We start from the raw sequence: 17,769 nt of genomic DNA, 5'->3' as shown, positions 1-17,769 counted from the left end.
CAAAGATGCACGTTTTTTGAATTCTATTACCAACTATCCGTTTGAATGATGTACTTGTGACGTAATTAAATATTTCATTTATTAAGAAGCAAACGTTATATAACGAAAAACAACGTACTTTGTTTTGGAAAGATTCGGATCACTGGTTTTTCTTTTTTCTCGTAACTGCCGCTGCAATAAAACAAGGAATTAATAATTCCTGAAAATATTTTACCAAACTAAGTCGATAGAATTAGGATTTCATTTGAATCCGTCTCACCTTATGGTGTATCCGTTCCTTGTAACTTTCAGACCTGTTTATGTTCGATGTCTTTGGCTTACTGGAAATATTTTGCTGCACCCTAAGTCATCGTAAGTTGTGAAATAATAATTAATTTTTATGAGACAATTTTTTTTTTTTTTAATGATGGATTAAACGAACAAAAAATTATTGTGTTCGTAGTCGATCGTAACAATTTTATCATGATTTAGAGAATTATCCTTATTGATTAAAAAAATAAAAAAATATAAAAAAATAAAAAAGAATATAGATCCTCGAGAAAAAAAGTTGTAATACATAGTCAGCTTGTTTCATTCATTAATATGATAAATATGATAACGTACATTTCGGACATTTCTTCTCTAGAGGAAGGATCGTCCATGCTATCGGTGTTTCCGGTTGTACCGCCTCCACGATGTTCTCCTAAAAGCAGGAAATAAGAGAATCTATTATTTAACATGCATCCAACACGACCTGCAATAAATATTCATTGTTTATACATTAAAGTTTATAATAATATATGTAAGGAACATTGATTCCTTTATTCAATATTCGTTTAAACATTTATTTATTTAACAGTCATTTTTCCTAATTTTTTTTATTAACCAAAATATTTAGTAGAAAAATCGATATAATAAACTTATAAAAAAAAAATGATATACATACCTTCTTTTCATATCATTTCGTATGATCAATTTTCATATCACTAAGAAAAAATTGATTTATCATTCACGTAGCCACTTTTTCTTCCCTCCCATTTTTTTAAAAAACAAAAAATATTTAAGAAATCGCGCGAAAAATATGATCGAAATATTATCGATTGTTCAGAGAGATCTTCTGATATTTATTATATAGATCTTTCTACGATTCAACGAGATCTTTTTTTTTTTAATATTGCACATTGCGACATCTATACAATTGTTTTTTTTTTTTCGTAAATAAATCAATGAAATTTAATGAAATTTAAGGATTGATAATAAAATGGTACGAAATCGTCCTTTCGATTGGAGAACTTTTGATTGTCGATGCAAGTGATAAAATTAATTAGTGGAATGTCGAGAAAATGATTATTTAAAATAGCTCACCCTTCAGATAATTTCAATTAAAATTTATCATTTGTGTTATTAAATTAAATCATATACATATATATATTTTCTCGAGAAATAAAATGAAAGAAATTTGACAGATCAGCTGTCAAATTAAATAGCTAGTAATTAAAACACTTTTCTAAAAGCGTCATTATAATATTTCTTATGTTGTGTGAACAAAAATTTGACAGATCAATGGTCAATGTAAGAAATTATAAAAACAATTAATAAATTGGTTTGAATATATTAAAAAATATTTGACGTATCAGCTTGTTAAATATCGATTACTATGCGGTCTTCAATAAGGGATAGAATACAGGAACGTGTCTGTCTAAGTATAGGTACCCAGCCTTAAAGGAGATTAACTTGAAGCAAAACGAGTCCCTCGGGTATGCCGTTAAACGAGACAGAAAGAGATAGACAGAAAGGAAGGGAGAGAAAGAGAGAGGGGGGAGGGAGGGAGGGGGGAGAAAGAGAGATAGTGATAAGAAAAAATAAGAGGGAAAGATCGGAGTTTGCGAATGCAGACAGCAACGGAAAGAAGAAGAAGAAGAAGAAGAAGAAGAAGAAGAAGAAGAAGAAGAAGAAGAAGAGGAAGAGGAAAAGGAAGATGTTAGAAGGGGAAGAAAATTTGAAGACGGGGGTCTCTCTCTCTCCCTTTCTATCTTTCTACCTCTCTCTGTCTCTGTCTCCCCTTGTAAAAACAGTTTCCGGCTGGTACGAACACGTGCCTACATCTCTCTAAATCCTAAAATAGATCAAGAAAAGCTTTCGAGCTTTTCCTTGAACAACATTCACCCTTATTGCAAAGTATCCAACCCTCAGATTTGACTTTCTCTCTCTCTCTCTTTTTTTCTTTCATCTTCTCATTTCAATTCATGAATTCATATTTTTCAACGCTCCTTATTTTCTTTCTTTTTTTTTTCTTGTTTCTTTTCAAACGAGTTCAAGAGCTTATTCTCCGGCAATAATTTTCTTTTTAGTCCACTTATTTTTTTGCAAATCGATTTACAACGTTACCTAGAAGTTCGCTGATAAAAAAAAAGGAAAGAAAAGAAAGAGGAAAAAAGAGGGGAAAAAAATGTCTTGACCTCGAATGATATATATAATTTTTTTTTTTTGTAAATGTCGATAAAGCCCCGAAGAATTTATTACCTCGATATCTATGTGTCACTACGACAATCGTTAGAGGAAAATATTTTAACGAAAGGAAAGATTACGATTTTAACAGGAATTTGTTATGAAGAAATTTTTACATAGGCAATGTCAAAATCATGAATTTACCCTTCTTTTTTTTTTTATTTAAACAAAAATTTACTTAGCTCTCTCTCCCTCTCCCCCTCTTTCTAATGAGAAATTAAAAAACATTAACGTACTTGAGTACGCGTGTTTGATAATTGAATATAAAAGTCATGGATTTACTGTTATAAAGAAATTATTTCTTTTTTCTTCTTTCTAATGAGGAAGAAAAATAAAGAGAAAAAGAAAAAAAATGAATTAGAAAACACATATAGCATATATGTATTTAATTCATTTTCTCTTTCTAAAGATGAGTTTTATAAAACACATTAGCATTTATAGGTGTTAATGATATCTCTCACGAGATTGTACATAGCCAATATAAAAATCTATTCTTAAATCGAAATAAAATGAAAATTATATAGTTACTCTCTCTCTCTCTCCCTCCTTCCTTTCTTTAGTAATGAATTAGAAACACATTAGCGTACGTAAACGTGCGCGTGTAAGTGCGTGTACATGTTAATAATATTTTCGAGAGATTACATCAACGCTCGAAGCGATTCCTTGATAGAAACGACAACCAGAACAGCCACCCCAAGTGAAAATTCTTCAATCGAATTACAACGATGGTAATTCAAGCTCGTATTACATTTGCGTAACTGTCGGTTTCGTCGTTCGCCGTTTAAATTCGATCGAGGAATTTTCCTTTGGGTATTCTCAAAGAAAAAAAAAAAAAAGAAAAAAAAATCAAGGATGGTATATGCTTCTATCAAAAATGTATCGTAGTCACTATAAGCTCGTATTATCTATGTATATATATCTTACTACGTCGAAAAGCTGATGCTTTTACGTTGCAGAAAGTCGTAATTTTATGTGAATACGTTAGCGAGAATTTATGTATGTATGTATGCATGCATGCATGTATGTACGTACGTACGTACGTACGTACGTACGTATATATGTACGTGTGTATATATATATATATATATATATATATATATATGTATGTATCTGGTGGAAAGCAACAGAAATTACGTGGGAACGCAGCACGATCCGTACAATCTATTATAAACTGGGTATGTGTGTGTGTGTGTGTGTATACACGTGATATCTTCATTTATATATGTGTGTATATGTATATCGTATGGTTGAAATGGATCTATGCAATGGCAAGCAACTTTTCATTAACCTTCATTCATTAACGTCGATAATACCCAGGTACAAGTCTCTGAATTGAATCTGCTATTGAAATGCATTCTGAACATGAGAAAAAAGGAAAGAGAAAAAGAAAAAAAGAGAAACACAATTCATTTGCATTCAACCATCGAGAAAGCTCATGTAAAATTGAATAAGAATCGTAGAATCGAAAGATGAGTTAAAAAAAGAAAATAAATAAATAAATAAATGAAAAATCAATCGATATTCAATATGATGCGTGAAGATCGTTTTAAGACTTTCTTTTTTTATAATTTATATACTAAAGAATATATACATATTTATTTAATTATTATTATTTGTGTGTATGTTTGAACACTTTGTGTTTAAGTTAAATACGCAAAAGTAACATACTTAAAATCGTTCGTACGATGTAAAAAGACATGACTTAATGCTAGGTCTTGCTGATAACAGAATATACTCATTGACCTCGAATACGAATACAATTATTGTCCGGTCGTTGGCGATTATCGTGTGCGTAATTTAAAAAAAAAAAGTAGAAAAAAGAAATATAAAAACAAGCAAAAAATAGAAAAAAAAACCCGAACGAACGATATTCTTTTGAATTCTATTAAATTTTACTGAAAAATAAAACTCCAAACACTCTGGACGAAATAATATTTCCAGAAGTATGTTAGAAGTAACTCATTCAATTAAAATCTAAATTTAGAATTTCTTGAATTTATTACGTTATATAATCTATTTATTTTTTTTATAAAAATTCTATGTTTTATACGATTCGATTCGATTCAATAAAACTTTCATATATAGTTCAGATAAATATGAATAATCAAATAAATTAATTCATTAATTAACAAATCGTTCTGGAAAATATCAATGAGCAACGAATCCCTTGTTATTTCGTCTTTCGTTTCGTTGCAAAATTCGACAAAATTTTCATTCATATTTCAGATAAATAAATAAATAAATAAATAAATAAATAAATAAATAATTAAATAAAGGAATAAATAAATTAATTAAAAAGAAACTGATCGAAATCGTTTTGAACTTTCTTTCTCTCTCCCTCTCTCTTTTTCTCCCTCTTGAAGCTATTGCGAAGCAACGATTTCCCTGCTATCTCATCTTTTGTTAACCGCACGATTCGTAGTAATAGGATCCGAACGGGTTTTAATTTACGTCAACCTATTCAAATTAAACGGTACTTCACGTAATTACGACACCACGTTTCCGGTGATACCTAGTTAATTTTATGAGACATTTCATTTCTCTCTCTTTCCCTCTCTCTGTTTTTCTTTATGTTCTTTTTTTTAACCCTTCGCTAACACCCACTACTAATCAGCTTCGCTGGGAAACTGTTAGCTTGTAATTATGCTAATGAAAATGAATGAATTTGGACAATAACCCTTAGTTCTATAAATTTCGTGTATACGTACAAACGGTCTACACGTGTTCTCTTATAAAAAATAATGATAACAATAAATTTTTTTTTTTAGAACGAAGCTGCGGAACTACTAGATTTTCTTCCAAATCATTTATTAAATATTACCAAGAAGATCTTAGGATTGACTATCGGCAAAAACACACGCACACAAAAACACACGAGTGCACAGATAAAAAAATGTACCAAGTGTAAAGGGTTAATGTAACTATCTATACATTTATCCTTAGTCTTTCCAAAAAAAAACTCTACGAATTCGTTTTTCTGTTCTCTCTCTCTCTTTTTTCTTTTTTTTTCTTTTCACACGTTAAATCCTTCACCAACCTTGATTATAGTTCATCTCCTGCGTAATTCTTCTTTCATCGAATTTTGGACAAACGTCTTTAAGATCCGCACAATCCTCCTCTTCGTCATCGTTGTTGTCATCGTCGGTAAGAATACCGACGTAATTGTTATAATAATCGAGATTAGCCTTCACATTATCATTTTTCTTCTCCGTCAATTTGCACACCTTTGATTTATCGCATGATATATTGTTCAAACGATCGAGATGCACGATTAATGCGGTCTCTACGATACTACCGTTCAGTCCACGAATTTTTCTAACAGCCGCCAATGTCTCCCAAACTTTACCAGCGATCGAACATTTGCTGCTGCTCGTTGTACTCTTAACCACGGTCTTCGTCTTCGTCTTAGTTTTAGTTTTCGTTTTCACCTTCTTCGATACTTTGTCTCTGCTTACCTTCTCCAATACTGCCGGTGGATCTAATTTTTGTACAATTTCCAAAACATTTTTTCTCTTTCTGTATTTCTATTTCTTGTTCTCTCACTATCTTTCTTTTCTATTTTTATCTTTTTCTTTGTCGACAAATTTTCATCGAGTGATCTAGGAAAAGCTCCGAGTATCGAGAACGTGTTAAGTTTATTACACGCGACCGTTTCCAATAACAGTGAATTATTTTGTTGTAAAAAAAATAGAAAAAAAATATTTCGATCATAAAAATATCATTACAGTATGATCTTTGGACCGCGCGATGATGATGGTTTTATTTTTCGAACAAAAAAAAATATATTTATTTATTCTTGAAAAGATAAATATTTTATGTAATTTGAAAATATTCACAATAGCTTGAGAGACACCAGACACGTTGTAAATTAATAATTTAAACGACTACAAATCATCAAACTTTCATAATCATCTATTTGCATGTATAATAATTATAACAAGAATGCATAATAAATTTGTTTACTTATAAATTTATTTTTAATTTCCGACGAATGGATAATTATTCTAATCTCAAAATAGATATGGTAATACCATACCATGGTATCCTTGACCATAATAAATACACTATCCTGGGTATTCCCTGTATTTCGAGTTATTTTTAAAACACCATCATCATCACCGTCATCGTACATAGTAATCATCGTCATCGTTCGTTCGAGCTTTGCCTTTGGACTTTTTTTTTTCCTTTTTTTTATCGCGTAAAGAACGTGCGTAAAAAAAAAGAAAGAACGCTTCATGAATCACATCGATTCGTTCACAGAATTATATTTCATTTGTAACACCATCAAGCACTATTTCGATGATCGTAATGATCGGTGAAAGTAAACGAAAACTTTTCTAAACTATATTCCACTGCTATCCCGAAAGCATTTTCCGCCATTTTTATCTTTGAACGTGTCTCGGTATATTTGATTTACGACGATCCGTTTACACATTCGTCTAAAAGTTAAAATATCTCACGTTTGTTCCTTTCTTTCTGTCTTCCTTCTCCTCCTCCTCCCTACCCCCATCCTTTACTTTCGATTTTTTTCCAGCGAAGGAATTCGATCGCGAGATCTTGTAAAACGAACGATAAGAAACTCGAAAACTAATCACTCATGAAAAATAAAATAAACAATTTAAACCAATCTTTAAATCTCGTGATATCAAAATAACAAAAGTAACAACAACGAGGACGACAACGACGACAACGACGACAACGACAACAAAAACAACAAAAGCAACAATAACAATAATAATTACAATAATAATAATAATAATAATAATAATAATAATAATAATAATAATATATGTATGTATGTATTATAAAGAGACTCGAAAAGATGAAAAGCTCGAAACAAACTGGCAACGTTCTCACAGCCTCGAAGAGAAACTCGTCGAGCTTTTCCTGGATTTCACTCGACGAATATTCCAGCTTTCTCTCTCTATCTATCTCTATCTCCCTCTCTGTTTCTCTTTCTCGCGTTAAAGGCGTCGCGACGCGTCTCGCGGCGTCTATCTTTACCGTCGCTCTTGAATTTCCGGTGGAATCTGTTTCTGCATCGTTCGGAGGATAGCTTGAGGTTGCCAAAGCCAGTGATCAGGGGAGAGAGATGAGCAGTGGAGGGGGGATAAGGGTTGTTGGAACCCATAGCTTCCCCCTCCAGGGGTTCGCTCAACTGTTGCACTTCCACCATGTGGAAGGTCGACCCTCGGAGAAAAGGAAAACCGTTTTGTTGGGATGAGAGCAACGAGGGGTAGTGGGTAGGGGGTAGGGTTGAAGGTTTGAGGGGAGTAAAGGGAGGGGATGGTAGGTCGAGTCGCCCCGTTTCTTCTGTCTCTTTTTATCTCTTTCACTCTTTCTCACTCTTTCACTTTTCTCTTTGTTCACAAGAGACTCGTTCTTTGAAAAAAAAAAAAAGAAAAAAAAAAGAAAGAAGAAGTACCAACGACGCGTTGCGCTCGCGCTCTTTGAGAGAGAGAAAGAAAGAAAGAGAGAGAAAAAGAAAGATCCTCTCCTCCTCTCTCGAGAGAACGGCAGCCGAGCAGACACTAATTTCCCTCGAATACGTTCTCTCGTTTCCTACCCGTCGACACAGTACTGCTTGGCTCTTGGTTTCCGGTACGACCCCACCAACCGAATAAGCTTCCTTCGTGTCGCGTGGACGTAGATACTCAATACATTGATAATTTTATCTATCTATATATGTATGTATATTGGTGCGATGTATAATGTATCTATGCATGTACGTACGTACGTACGTACGTATGTCTCTCTCTCTCTCTCTGCATATACATTCAATACATGATATCCTATCTATGTGTATATACGTGTACTTATATCTTTATCTTTCTCTCTTTCTATTTATATGTATATATGACGTATTTGTATGTATGTTGACGCTTTTACTTACGTCTCTCTCTATCTCTCTTTCTTTCTACTATGTATTACATATACATACATATGTGTATGTAAATCTGACCATATCTCTCTTTCTGAATTTTACAAGTTGTGTGTGTAAAGAGAGATAGTTTTTACTCTTTCTTTCTTTCTTTTGTCCTTCCTTCCTTCCTTCCTTCCTTTTGACAATTTTTTCGTCGTCCTATTACAATTCGTACGTCCATGGTGTATAAAATGTTATCACACAAAGTTCTGAGTAGATTGCGACGAAGCAGTCTGATAAAGACGCCCACGTTTTATCTCTATCCTCTTCTCTCTCTCTTTCTTCTTAATCTTCTTCCCTCTCGATCATGCCTCGTGCTGCTGTTACCCTCGTTACTCATATTATCGTTTTCCCTGTATACTTTCCTTACGAGTAACTTATATGAATGAGAAAAAGAGAAAGAAAAAGAGAGAGAAAAAGAGAGAGAAAGAGAGTGTGTTTTGATCACAAGAAGACGATTTATACGATTTATTTTTCTTTTATTCCAATTTACTTCCAAGTAAGTACTTGACGATGCTCATATTCATAGATTTAAAATGTGAATTTATGTTTAGCACAACGCTCATAATATTCGCTCTATACTCGAGAGACAGTGCATTAAGATCTGATATTTATTAACATTGACGAACTTTGATAATGTCCTGCTAATAACGTCTATAAATCTATCGAATTTATGGGATTACGTATATTATAGTTCAGTCAACTAGTTAGAAGATAGGATAGAGAGAGAGAGGTAGAGGAGTTTGGAAAGGGGAAGAGCTTTATACAAAAATATCTTGCAAAATTAATATCAAGCCGAGTAGTTAGTGTTCACTTTTTAAGTGCATTCATTGACGTTCGTAAGATAAGTTTCTATAGAAACATCGATTATATCAAAATATTGATTTTCTTGAACCTTAAAAATTATATATATATATTTTTTTGTAATATGAACTGCATCATTTGTATTAAAATCGATTTGAAATTTTGGATTTTAATAAGAAACATAATTTTAATTGAAATTGATTTGAGATATAAAAAATTGTAAAAATAAACGATTTAAATACGATTTAGATTGAAAATAAAATTTTTGAATGGAATTATGCAATTTAAATTAATATATATATATATATATATATATATATATATATATATATATATATATGTATTGAACAAGACAATGAAGTTACAAAGACTCGAATTGGAAACGAATGGAAAGCTTGAAATGTAATAACCAGTCGAACGAGATAGATAAATAAGTTGTTAGAATGATTTCTCATAACCCGAGACTATACTATTCCTCCCCCTCCTCCCCGCTCCCTAATAATTTAATCTTTTCAAAACATTGATTGGACCGATAAAACGAGCGAACTCAATGAGTTCATAGAATGCATAACAAAGATCGTGCTAACGCTTATTCGTATTCTCAATGTCGCTTCTTATTTCAAATTAATCGAAAAGAGAAAGAGAACGAGAAAGAGAAAGAGAGAGAGAGAGAGAGAGAGAGAGAGAGAGAGAGAGATTTCTATGCACATTGTAAAATATCTTATATGGAAATGATTTTATTTATTTTTTTTTTTCATTGGAGAAAAAAAAATTTAATATTTAAATATCAAGCCGCTTCAATACCAGTCAAAGTTAAGATTATTTGAATGATAAATAAATAAATAAATAAAAATTGAAGAAGAAAAAAGGAGAAAGATTGAAAGAAAACTCGTGAAAATGTATGAACGATTAATTATAAATATTTTACTACTTAAAATGTCTCCGAAATTGAAAATAAATATATATTCATATCTTCCTGATTCTAACACGATCAACAAGTTTAATTCCAATTTAAAAATTGATCTACGAAGAAGTACAGTACTTTGAAAAATAGTATCGCACTAAACGATTTCAAAAAATCCAATTATCTTTCGAAAATTTTCACGTTGATTTTTATTTTCTTTTTTTTCTTTCAGTGAAACTAATTTTCTCTCTTTTCGTAAAACTAGAAATATCCCCGCCTCTTTCCCTCTCTCTCGCCGTACTTAGAAAATTTCTTAATTTAAACAAAAAAGAAATTAATTTAAAAAATGTCCAAAAAAAAAAAAAAAGTAAACCGATTTATAATATCGTAAAACTATTTTGATCGTTTAGACGAATCAATTATCATAAATCAAACCAGTTTTACTTTTCTTTTTTTTGCCTTTTTTCTTTCAAGATAAATTACGTGAGATAACCGAACGAATGCTGAACGACCAAATAATGCAATCAAGAAGAATGAGAAACGTCAAATGACAAGCGTCTGCTTATTTTATGATTGTTATTATTATTATTATTATTATTATATTTTATTATTTTTTTTTATTTATTAAAGTAAACGCGTACCGCACCTAATTCGAATAAGAATCAAAATAAGACGAGTCTATCCTCGTCGTTCGACCATTCGTTATGAAAAAGCATCGCGTATGATGACTAATACGAACTGCAGAGGACGTACCACTCCCTCTTGGATTGCGTACAGATTTAATGGCACTCGCATATGCATCTGGTTTCCAAAATTGCATAACGCTATGTGATGGTTGTTACTCACAAGAGACGAGAGACATCCGGTTTATAATTCGTTCTTAAATAATTCGTGGTTTTGTCACGACTAAGAAAATATGCAACGTGATTTATATTTCGCAGTTCTCTAAAAATCATTTTTTATTTCTATCTTTATTTTTATTATTTTTTGTTTAATTAAATTTGATTCACTAATTTTTTTTTTCTTCTTTTAACCTTTTTCTTTCCTCTTTGTGAAATTATTTTTTCATACTCTTTATTTTTTAACATCATTAAATTTGTGTGTGTATGTGCGTGTGTGTACTCTCTCATTTTTATGAGAACGAAATTATCAAAACTCGGGCTAGAATGCATCCGCTTTCACAATACGTATACACTCTTGAAGCAAAATTGATTTTATGAATTACAAGCGATAAGACGTTTCCGTAGCACGTTTTGATACCATATGCTAAAATTGTACTTGTTGCGGTATCAATTTGTAGTATAGCACAAAAAGTAGTGATTAAAAATATTTACAAAATGTTTCAAATTATATCCCAAAATCATACTCATAATGATATCAATTTATGGTACAGTATACAAAGTAACGATAAAAAAATTTTTTAAACAGTATGATGAAATCATACTTATTGATATAAATTTCTATTATAATACCCAGAAGACGAAATGATCAAAATTTTGCAAAAGGTTTTAAACCGTACGTTTTAAAATCTAGTACACTTGCACTAGAAATTTTATAATATAATGCACGGAAGAGAGCGTTATCAAAAAATTTTAACGAAATGTAATAACGATGATAATAATAAGCAAATTTCTTATTGGAAATATTACTTACCATTGAAAAATTGATTTGTCATATATTTGAACACACGATTTTGATAAATGGAAAAAAACATATTTGCCATCGTTTTTATATTTAATTAGCGTCTCGTCACTTCTCTACGTTCGATTAATATCAATAAGCTAACGGAACTTTGAATTAGCAAGAAAAAAATGTTAGTCAGACAATATAAGATATCTTTCTTCCTTCCTTCCTTCTTTCCTTCCTTCCTTTCTTCCTATAGAATTAATATTCACGCTAAGGGTTGACCTTGTATTGTATTGTACTCGCTTAGTACGAGACGCCACTTCGAATCGTGGAACACCGGATAACGCGTGGATGGTATAAACGATGGACAACGACGCTCGACAATTAAATTTATTAAATTAAGGCTCACTTAATGTCGTCACGGCGAGACGCGGCAAAAAACAATGGTTCTCTCTCCTCCTTTTTGCCTTTAATGAATTACAAGCTGTACAATTGCTCGCATTATGCGTGACGCGCTTACTACTCATGTTTTATAACTGAGCGTATATATATTATAGTTTAGTATAATTCAAAGTATATCTTATACTATTTCCAGAGAGTTTTTCTATTTTTTTTTTTTCCTTTTTCTAAAACTCTCACCTTTCTTCTTTTTTCTTTTTTCTTTTTCCTCGGCGATCATATCATGTATAAAAATTAAATAAAATTTGCGAATAATAATAATAATAATAATGATAATAATAAAAAAGAATCCCGACCATTGGAGACACGTTTAATAAAAATTAATCGTCTAATAGTTTTGTTAAAACATTCATCATCAAGCAGATCAAACTTACCGTTTTCACCATCCGTTAATGCACCCGCATCTTCTTCGCTTCTTTTGATTCTTTCGACTAAAATATCAAAGGAAAAAGCCGCTGTCAGAGGATATTTATTATACTAACGATAGAATATATACATATGTACTGTTTAAAATAATTAGAAGATCGTGCTTATTACAGTAGTTGTTCTCCATGGCAGATCATTTTTGTTGTTACAAATACGTATAACGATACGATGAGAATCAATTAATACTTTTTTGCGTCACTTTTCTTTTTGGTTTCTTTTCACTCATTTGATTGGTGTCGAAAAGCCAGTTCACAATAATGATCTTCTAATTGTTTTGAACAGTGTGTATATATGCATGTGAGGTATACGAGCTCGATGGTACTATTATTCGTTTACATTCGTTTACTTCTGCATAATATTTATCTTTCGATATCTATTTTCAGATATTAAGGGTATACTTACTGTGTAACATATGATTCTGAGAATGATGATGATGATGAGACGATGGTGGTTTTCTTTCAGGCCGAATACGTTCCATCAATTTACTTATTCGATCATTGCCTCTCTCTTTCCTGACTAATGGACCGAGACAGTTTTCTTCTACTACACGAACACATTGTCGATGAACGCTTAGAGAACAATCTATAAAATGGATCATTTTATTTTATTAATACACATTTTCTATTTAATTCTCTTTTCTTTTTTTCTTTTATCTATTTAATAATTTAAGTTTTAGCTTAACAAGGATTTCTTTTATATATACTTACCACTACAAAGATATCCTTGAGGACCTATACCACCAATAATTAATTGGCAATGGTTGCAATAAGTTATCGTAAAATACTGATGTGCTACAAAGCGATGTCCTCTAATCGTCATTTTCCTAGTCTTTCCCGTAAGTAATCTAGCTTTAATGTTTGATTTATCTTTAGCTACAAAAGTAGGTACTCGGTCAAGAGACACTGGTCGTACTTGAAAAATTTTTGTTAATATCGTTGCCAAACCAGCTGCTGTTGTAAACTGTCGAAGATCTACATTTTCCTTTTCTATGTCTTCGCTGAAATATGATAATATATATATATTTTTTATAATATACATTCTTATTTTAAATTGTTAATATTTTTATTATTAATGATCGCTTACAGATAAGGTTCCATTTTAGGCAAAAGATATGTTTCTATGATCTTCGTTTCTTTTGCTTTGTCAGATACACTTTCATCCAGCTGAGCGTCACTTGGGCCGAACAATGTACCCAAACCTGCAGTCCTTTTTTGTTGAAAATCTGCAAGTTGTTCGTTCAGCTCCTCTTTTGCACGATTACGTGCTTTCCAAAATATCTGTTTGATTGCAAATAGTAAATTGCTTTAAAAAAAAAACTGAAATATATATGTAACAAAATATATTAAGTGAAATATATATACGTACTTTACGTAAAATTTCTTCTTTGTCGGATTCTTTTAGAAGAACATCATCTATCTCATGTGCAACGTTTTCATCTACGTTATGTAGATGGAGAGGCTAAATGAAAATAGACAACAAAAAATGTTAATTCTTTATTATGTAAATAATAATTAATAGAAAATATCATATTAATCGGTTTTTACTTACTGCACCAGGTACTAAAAAACTAGAATGAATTTCGTACGCCCACTTTCTCATTTCTTTGGCGTTTCCTTCCTTATACAAATCCGTTACTAAGTAGAACAACTGTAAATCAAATTATACATATATATTTTTTTATATTATGTATTGTTATAATAATATACATTTTTTCTTATATATACTACAATCGATGATATAATACACTTTACCTACCAGACTGGAAGGATCACTGTTTGATAAAACGTAATTAATAAATACAGCAAGATGCGCATGATGTTCCCACAACCTTGACAATGATTTGAATGGTCCATGGTCTTCCAATTGACCCTAAAAATCAATTTTATATATAATTAGTTACTTATACATTATAAAAATACATTGTAAAATACATTCTAAAAGAGACTTACAACTTCCTGATCGCTCATATCATCGTCTTCCATTGACATGATTGGTTGTTGTAACATTGGTAAGCCAGGAATGCTTTCGTTGAGGAGTGTCTGTCGTAGTGGAGAAACAATCACGTAACTATCGTATGTACTCTTTAAAAATAAAACATAAATATTCAGAGACAAATTATATGCAAGAAAAAAAGAAAAAGCAAAGAAAACAAACGAGTAGAAGAAAAAATAACAAGAAAGATATCACATCATATTGCTATACGAATAAAACCGATGTAACAAACTCAAACTTACATCGTTTAAAGAAGAAGAGGTATCATTTCCTGGACTAGGTGTTGGATATGGTGGAGGTGGAGTTCCCGGAGGTGTAATATGAGGTAAATCTTCGACTTCAACGTCATTATGCCTCGCATGTCTCGTGGGTGAAAGATCGCAAGCAGATTCAGATGCTATTAAACGTCTGCTTGCCTCTGCAGGAGAGATCATCGAGGCTCCCAATTGTTCTGGACTTGACTTTGTCCTTTGATGTTTATTTAACGAATTTGACGAACCTAAATTTGCACCCTGCGAAAACTGTAAACAGATAATTATTTATTTCTTATGCCAAGGAAGTTATCATTGCACAGCCATACGCAATACACAATGGATAATTAAAAATAAAAACAACAATAACATAGAAAGAAACTTTAAAATGCATAAGTATTAAAGGATTAGCATGAGAGGTATGTAAATATTACAATCAATTATTAATATGAACAAGCTTTTCAATGAATAGTCTAATGATATAGCAGATATAGTTGTATATTATTAAATAATTACATTCTCCTATGTATATTTATCATTGCAATATAATACAAATGTTTGAAATGTTTTGTAGTTATAACAATAATTTTAATGATAAAAAAGAAAAAAAAATAGAAAAAAATTTGATTTCATAGAACTACGTAAGAACAAAAATTAATTATATTGAAATATATAGATAAAAATAGACTGTAAATAGATTAACATGCACATATTATGAAATACATATGTGATCACTGGACGATTAGATTACTTACAGAGTTAGGTATGCCATGACTGGTGGTTGAGGGCGTTAAATGAGTCAGCAGATGTCGTTCCACCTCCATTTGGACTGTATTTTGTGTATTTATTGCGGGTGAAGGTCTGGGAGGCAAAGGTGGCGGAGAAAGACTTTGCATGGATAAGGATTTACGAGAAGGTAGAGGTGGTGGGACATCACCACCGCTACTACTGCTCGAAGGTGGAAAATAGTCCGGGGTACACGCGGTGTTTGTTACCAATGAGCAAAGCTGTAAGACACAACAAAAGCACTTGTTAGATCAAGTTAGCAAAAGCTTTAACACACCCTTTCATCGATAGGACCATCTTTGACAACCAGGTTATCGATAACTGTAATTATATTTTTATAATCGAATGATTGTTTTGTATAATTTAAAGCTCATGTTGGCACATCCTATACTTGCTAATATTAAAAAACAAAATATAATTGGAATGACAATAACATATATTGAAACTATCAAGTTTAGCAAAAAGCAGAGTCGATGATACTAAAAAGACTTAACAATAAGCTGAATCGGTAAATATTAAAAAAAACCATGCAATAGAATTGTCTTATATCATTAACAACAATTCTGTATTGTATGATCTAAAAATATTTCAAGTAAAAATTCAACGGGGCTGGTATAAAAAGAAATTAACCTAAATAAAGCATTAATGATATAAGCATGAAAAAAAAAGAAAAAAAAAAAGGAAAAAAGATTTATGCAATTATATAAACAATAAAGCAACATTATATAAATATTCGAAAACAAAATATGTAACGAACATATATATTTTTGTTCAAATCGAAACACTGGTGATGATTAAAGGAAAAAAAAAAAAGAAAAAAGAAAAAAAAAAGAGAAATGGAAGAACGAGCATTAAAATCTTATCAAACGACGAGCATAAGAAAGGACGAAAGAAAGAAAGTAAAGGGACTAAAAAAAATGAACAAGAAAAAAAAGAAAAAGAAAATAATAATCAATTTGAGCTTACCTGCTCGTTGTTGGTTATCGCGGCAAGTCGATCCTGCAGGGTACGAACTCTTCTTTCGGCTCCCGCTAAATCATTTTGTAACGTTGCAACATTGTTGGTGTTATAGCCACAGGCTCCAGCTTTGGCTAACTCGCTACGAAGTTTGTCGACATAACTTCGTTCCTTCTCCAACATGAGCTGGAATGTGTGAACGCGTTGGGTCTCCAACTGTCGTTTTTTCTCTAGCTACAAAAGGTAGAGAAGAAAAAAAAAAAAGAAAAAAAAAGAAAACGAAAAAGGCACAATTAGTCTAGATTCTTCACCCACAACTGATAGATAGGACCAACTAGCGATGATTTTGAAAAGGACCGGGAAAAATATATATTAAATATCCAATATATTTATATTATTCTCGACGACGATGACGAACGACGAGTATCGATCGTTCGATTGAACTGTAATGTATGTAATATGTATATATGTATATGTATATGTATATATATATGTGTATGTATATATGTATACATTATTATTTCTTTTATTTTGTTTCAAATTTCGTCCTTTTCTTTTTCTTTTTTAATCAACTTACAGATAAAAATAATCCTGCGAATAACATTTTCTCGAAGTTCGTAAAGACGGAGAGAGAACTCTAAACTGTCCGTCGCAACCGTACTGCGACTGATAATAAACTACGTAACTCCGAACTCTCGGTTAACTTCGTGTATTCGGGAATATGTATGTATATATGATGTAGTATGTATATATATAATATGTATGATGTATGTATGTATGTATGATATGTATGTATGTATGTATGTATGTATGTATGTATGTATGTATGTATGTATGTATGTATGTATGTATGTATGTATGTATGTATGTATGTATGTATGTATGTATGTATGTATGTATGTATGTATGTATGTATGTATGTATGTATGTATGTATGTATGTATGTATGTATGTATGTATGTATGTGTTGCTTTCGGAAGTTGTACTGGAAGGAGGAGAAAGAGGAGAAGGAGGAAAAGGAAGAGGAAGAGGAGAAGGAGAAGGAGAAGGAGAAGGAAAAGGAGGAGGAGGTACGAGGAGAAGTGGAAACAAACGATAGGACGTAGTTCTACGTCTAAAAGGAGATCTAGTAGAGATAGGACAAGGAAACGCAC

The 17,769-nt window shown here is 31.5% G+C and overlaps 1 protein-coding gene across 7 annotated transcripts in view; it reads right to left on the bottom strand.

Annotated features, from left to right (window-relative positions):
* Positions 1-17,769, bottom strand: part of LOC127066076 (uncharacterized) — a 64,183-nt gene that overhangs the window by 20,442 nt on the left and 25,972 nt on the right. For 4 of the 7 annotated variants that reach the window (XM_050999340.1, XM_050999342.1, XM_050999341.1 and 1 more), the window contains 14 exons: positions 16,625-16,849; positions 15,628-15,879; positions 14,864-15,142; positions 14,579-14,710; positions 14,385-14,498; positions 14,178-14,276; positions 13,995-14,087; positions 13,713-13,906; positions 13,337-13,626; positions 13,032-13,211; positions 12,578-12,634; positions 604-682; positions 260-341; positions 119-171 (listed from right to left, as the gene is read on the bottom strand). In XM_050999340.1, the coding sequence (XP_050855297.1) occupies positions 119-171; positions 260-341; positions 604-682; positions 12,578-12,634; positions 13,032-13,211; positions 13,337-13,626; positions 13,713-13,906; positions 13,995-14,087; positions 14,178-14,276; positions 14,385-14,498; positions 14,579-14,710; positions 14,864-15,142; positions 15,628-15,879; positions 16,625-16,849 (2,129 nt within the window). Of the gene's footprint in view, positions 1-118; positions 172-259; positions 342-603; positions 683-12,577; positions 12,635-13,031; positions 13,212-13,336; positions 13,627-13,712; positions 13,907-13,994; positions 14,088-14,177; positions 14,277-14,384; positions 14,499-14,578; positions 14,711-14,863; positions 15,143-15,627; positions 15,880-16,624; positions 16,850-17,192; positions 17,339-17,769 lie in introns of those variants that run through there. The other 3 variants (XM_050999346.1, XM_050999343.1, XM_050999345.1) reach the window with 3 other exon arrangements.

The sequence above is a fragment of the Vespula vulgaris genome, chromosome 9 (assembly GCF_905475345.1).
Source record: "Vespula vulgaris chromosome 9, iyVesVulg1.1, whole genome shotgun sequence".
NCBI lineage: Eukaryota > Metazoa > Arthropoda > Insecta > Hymenoptera > Vespidae > Vespula > Vespula vulgaris.
Note: the sequence above shows the minus strand (reverse complement) of the source record. Positions and strands in the feature narration are given on the sequence as shown.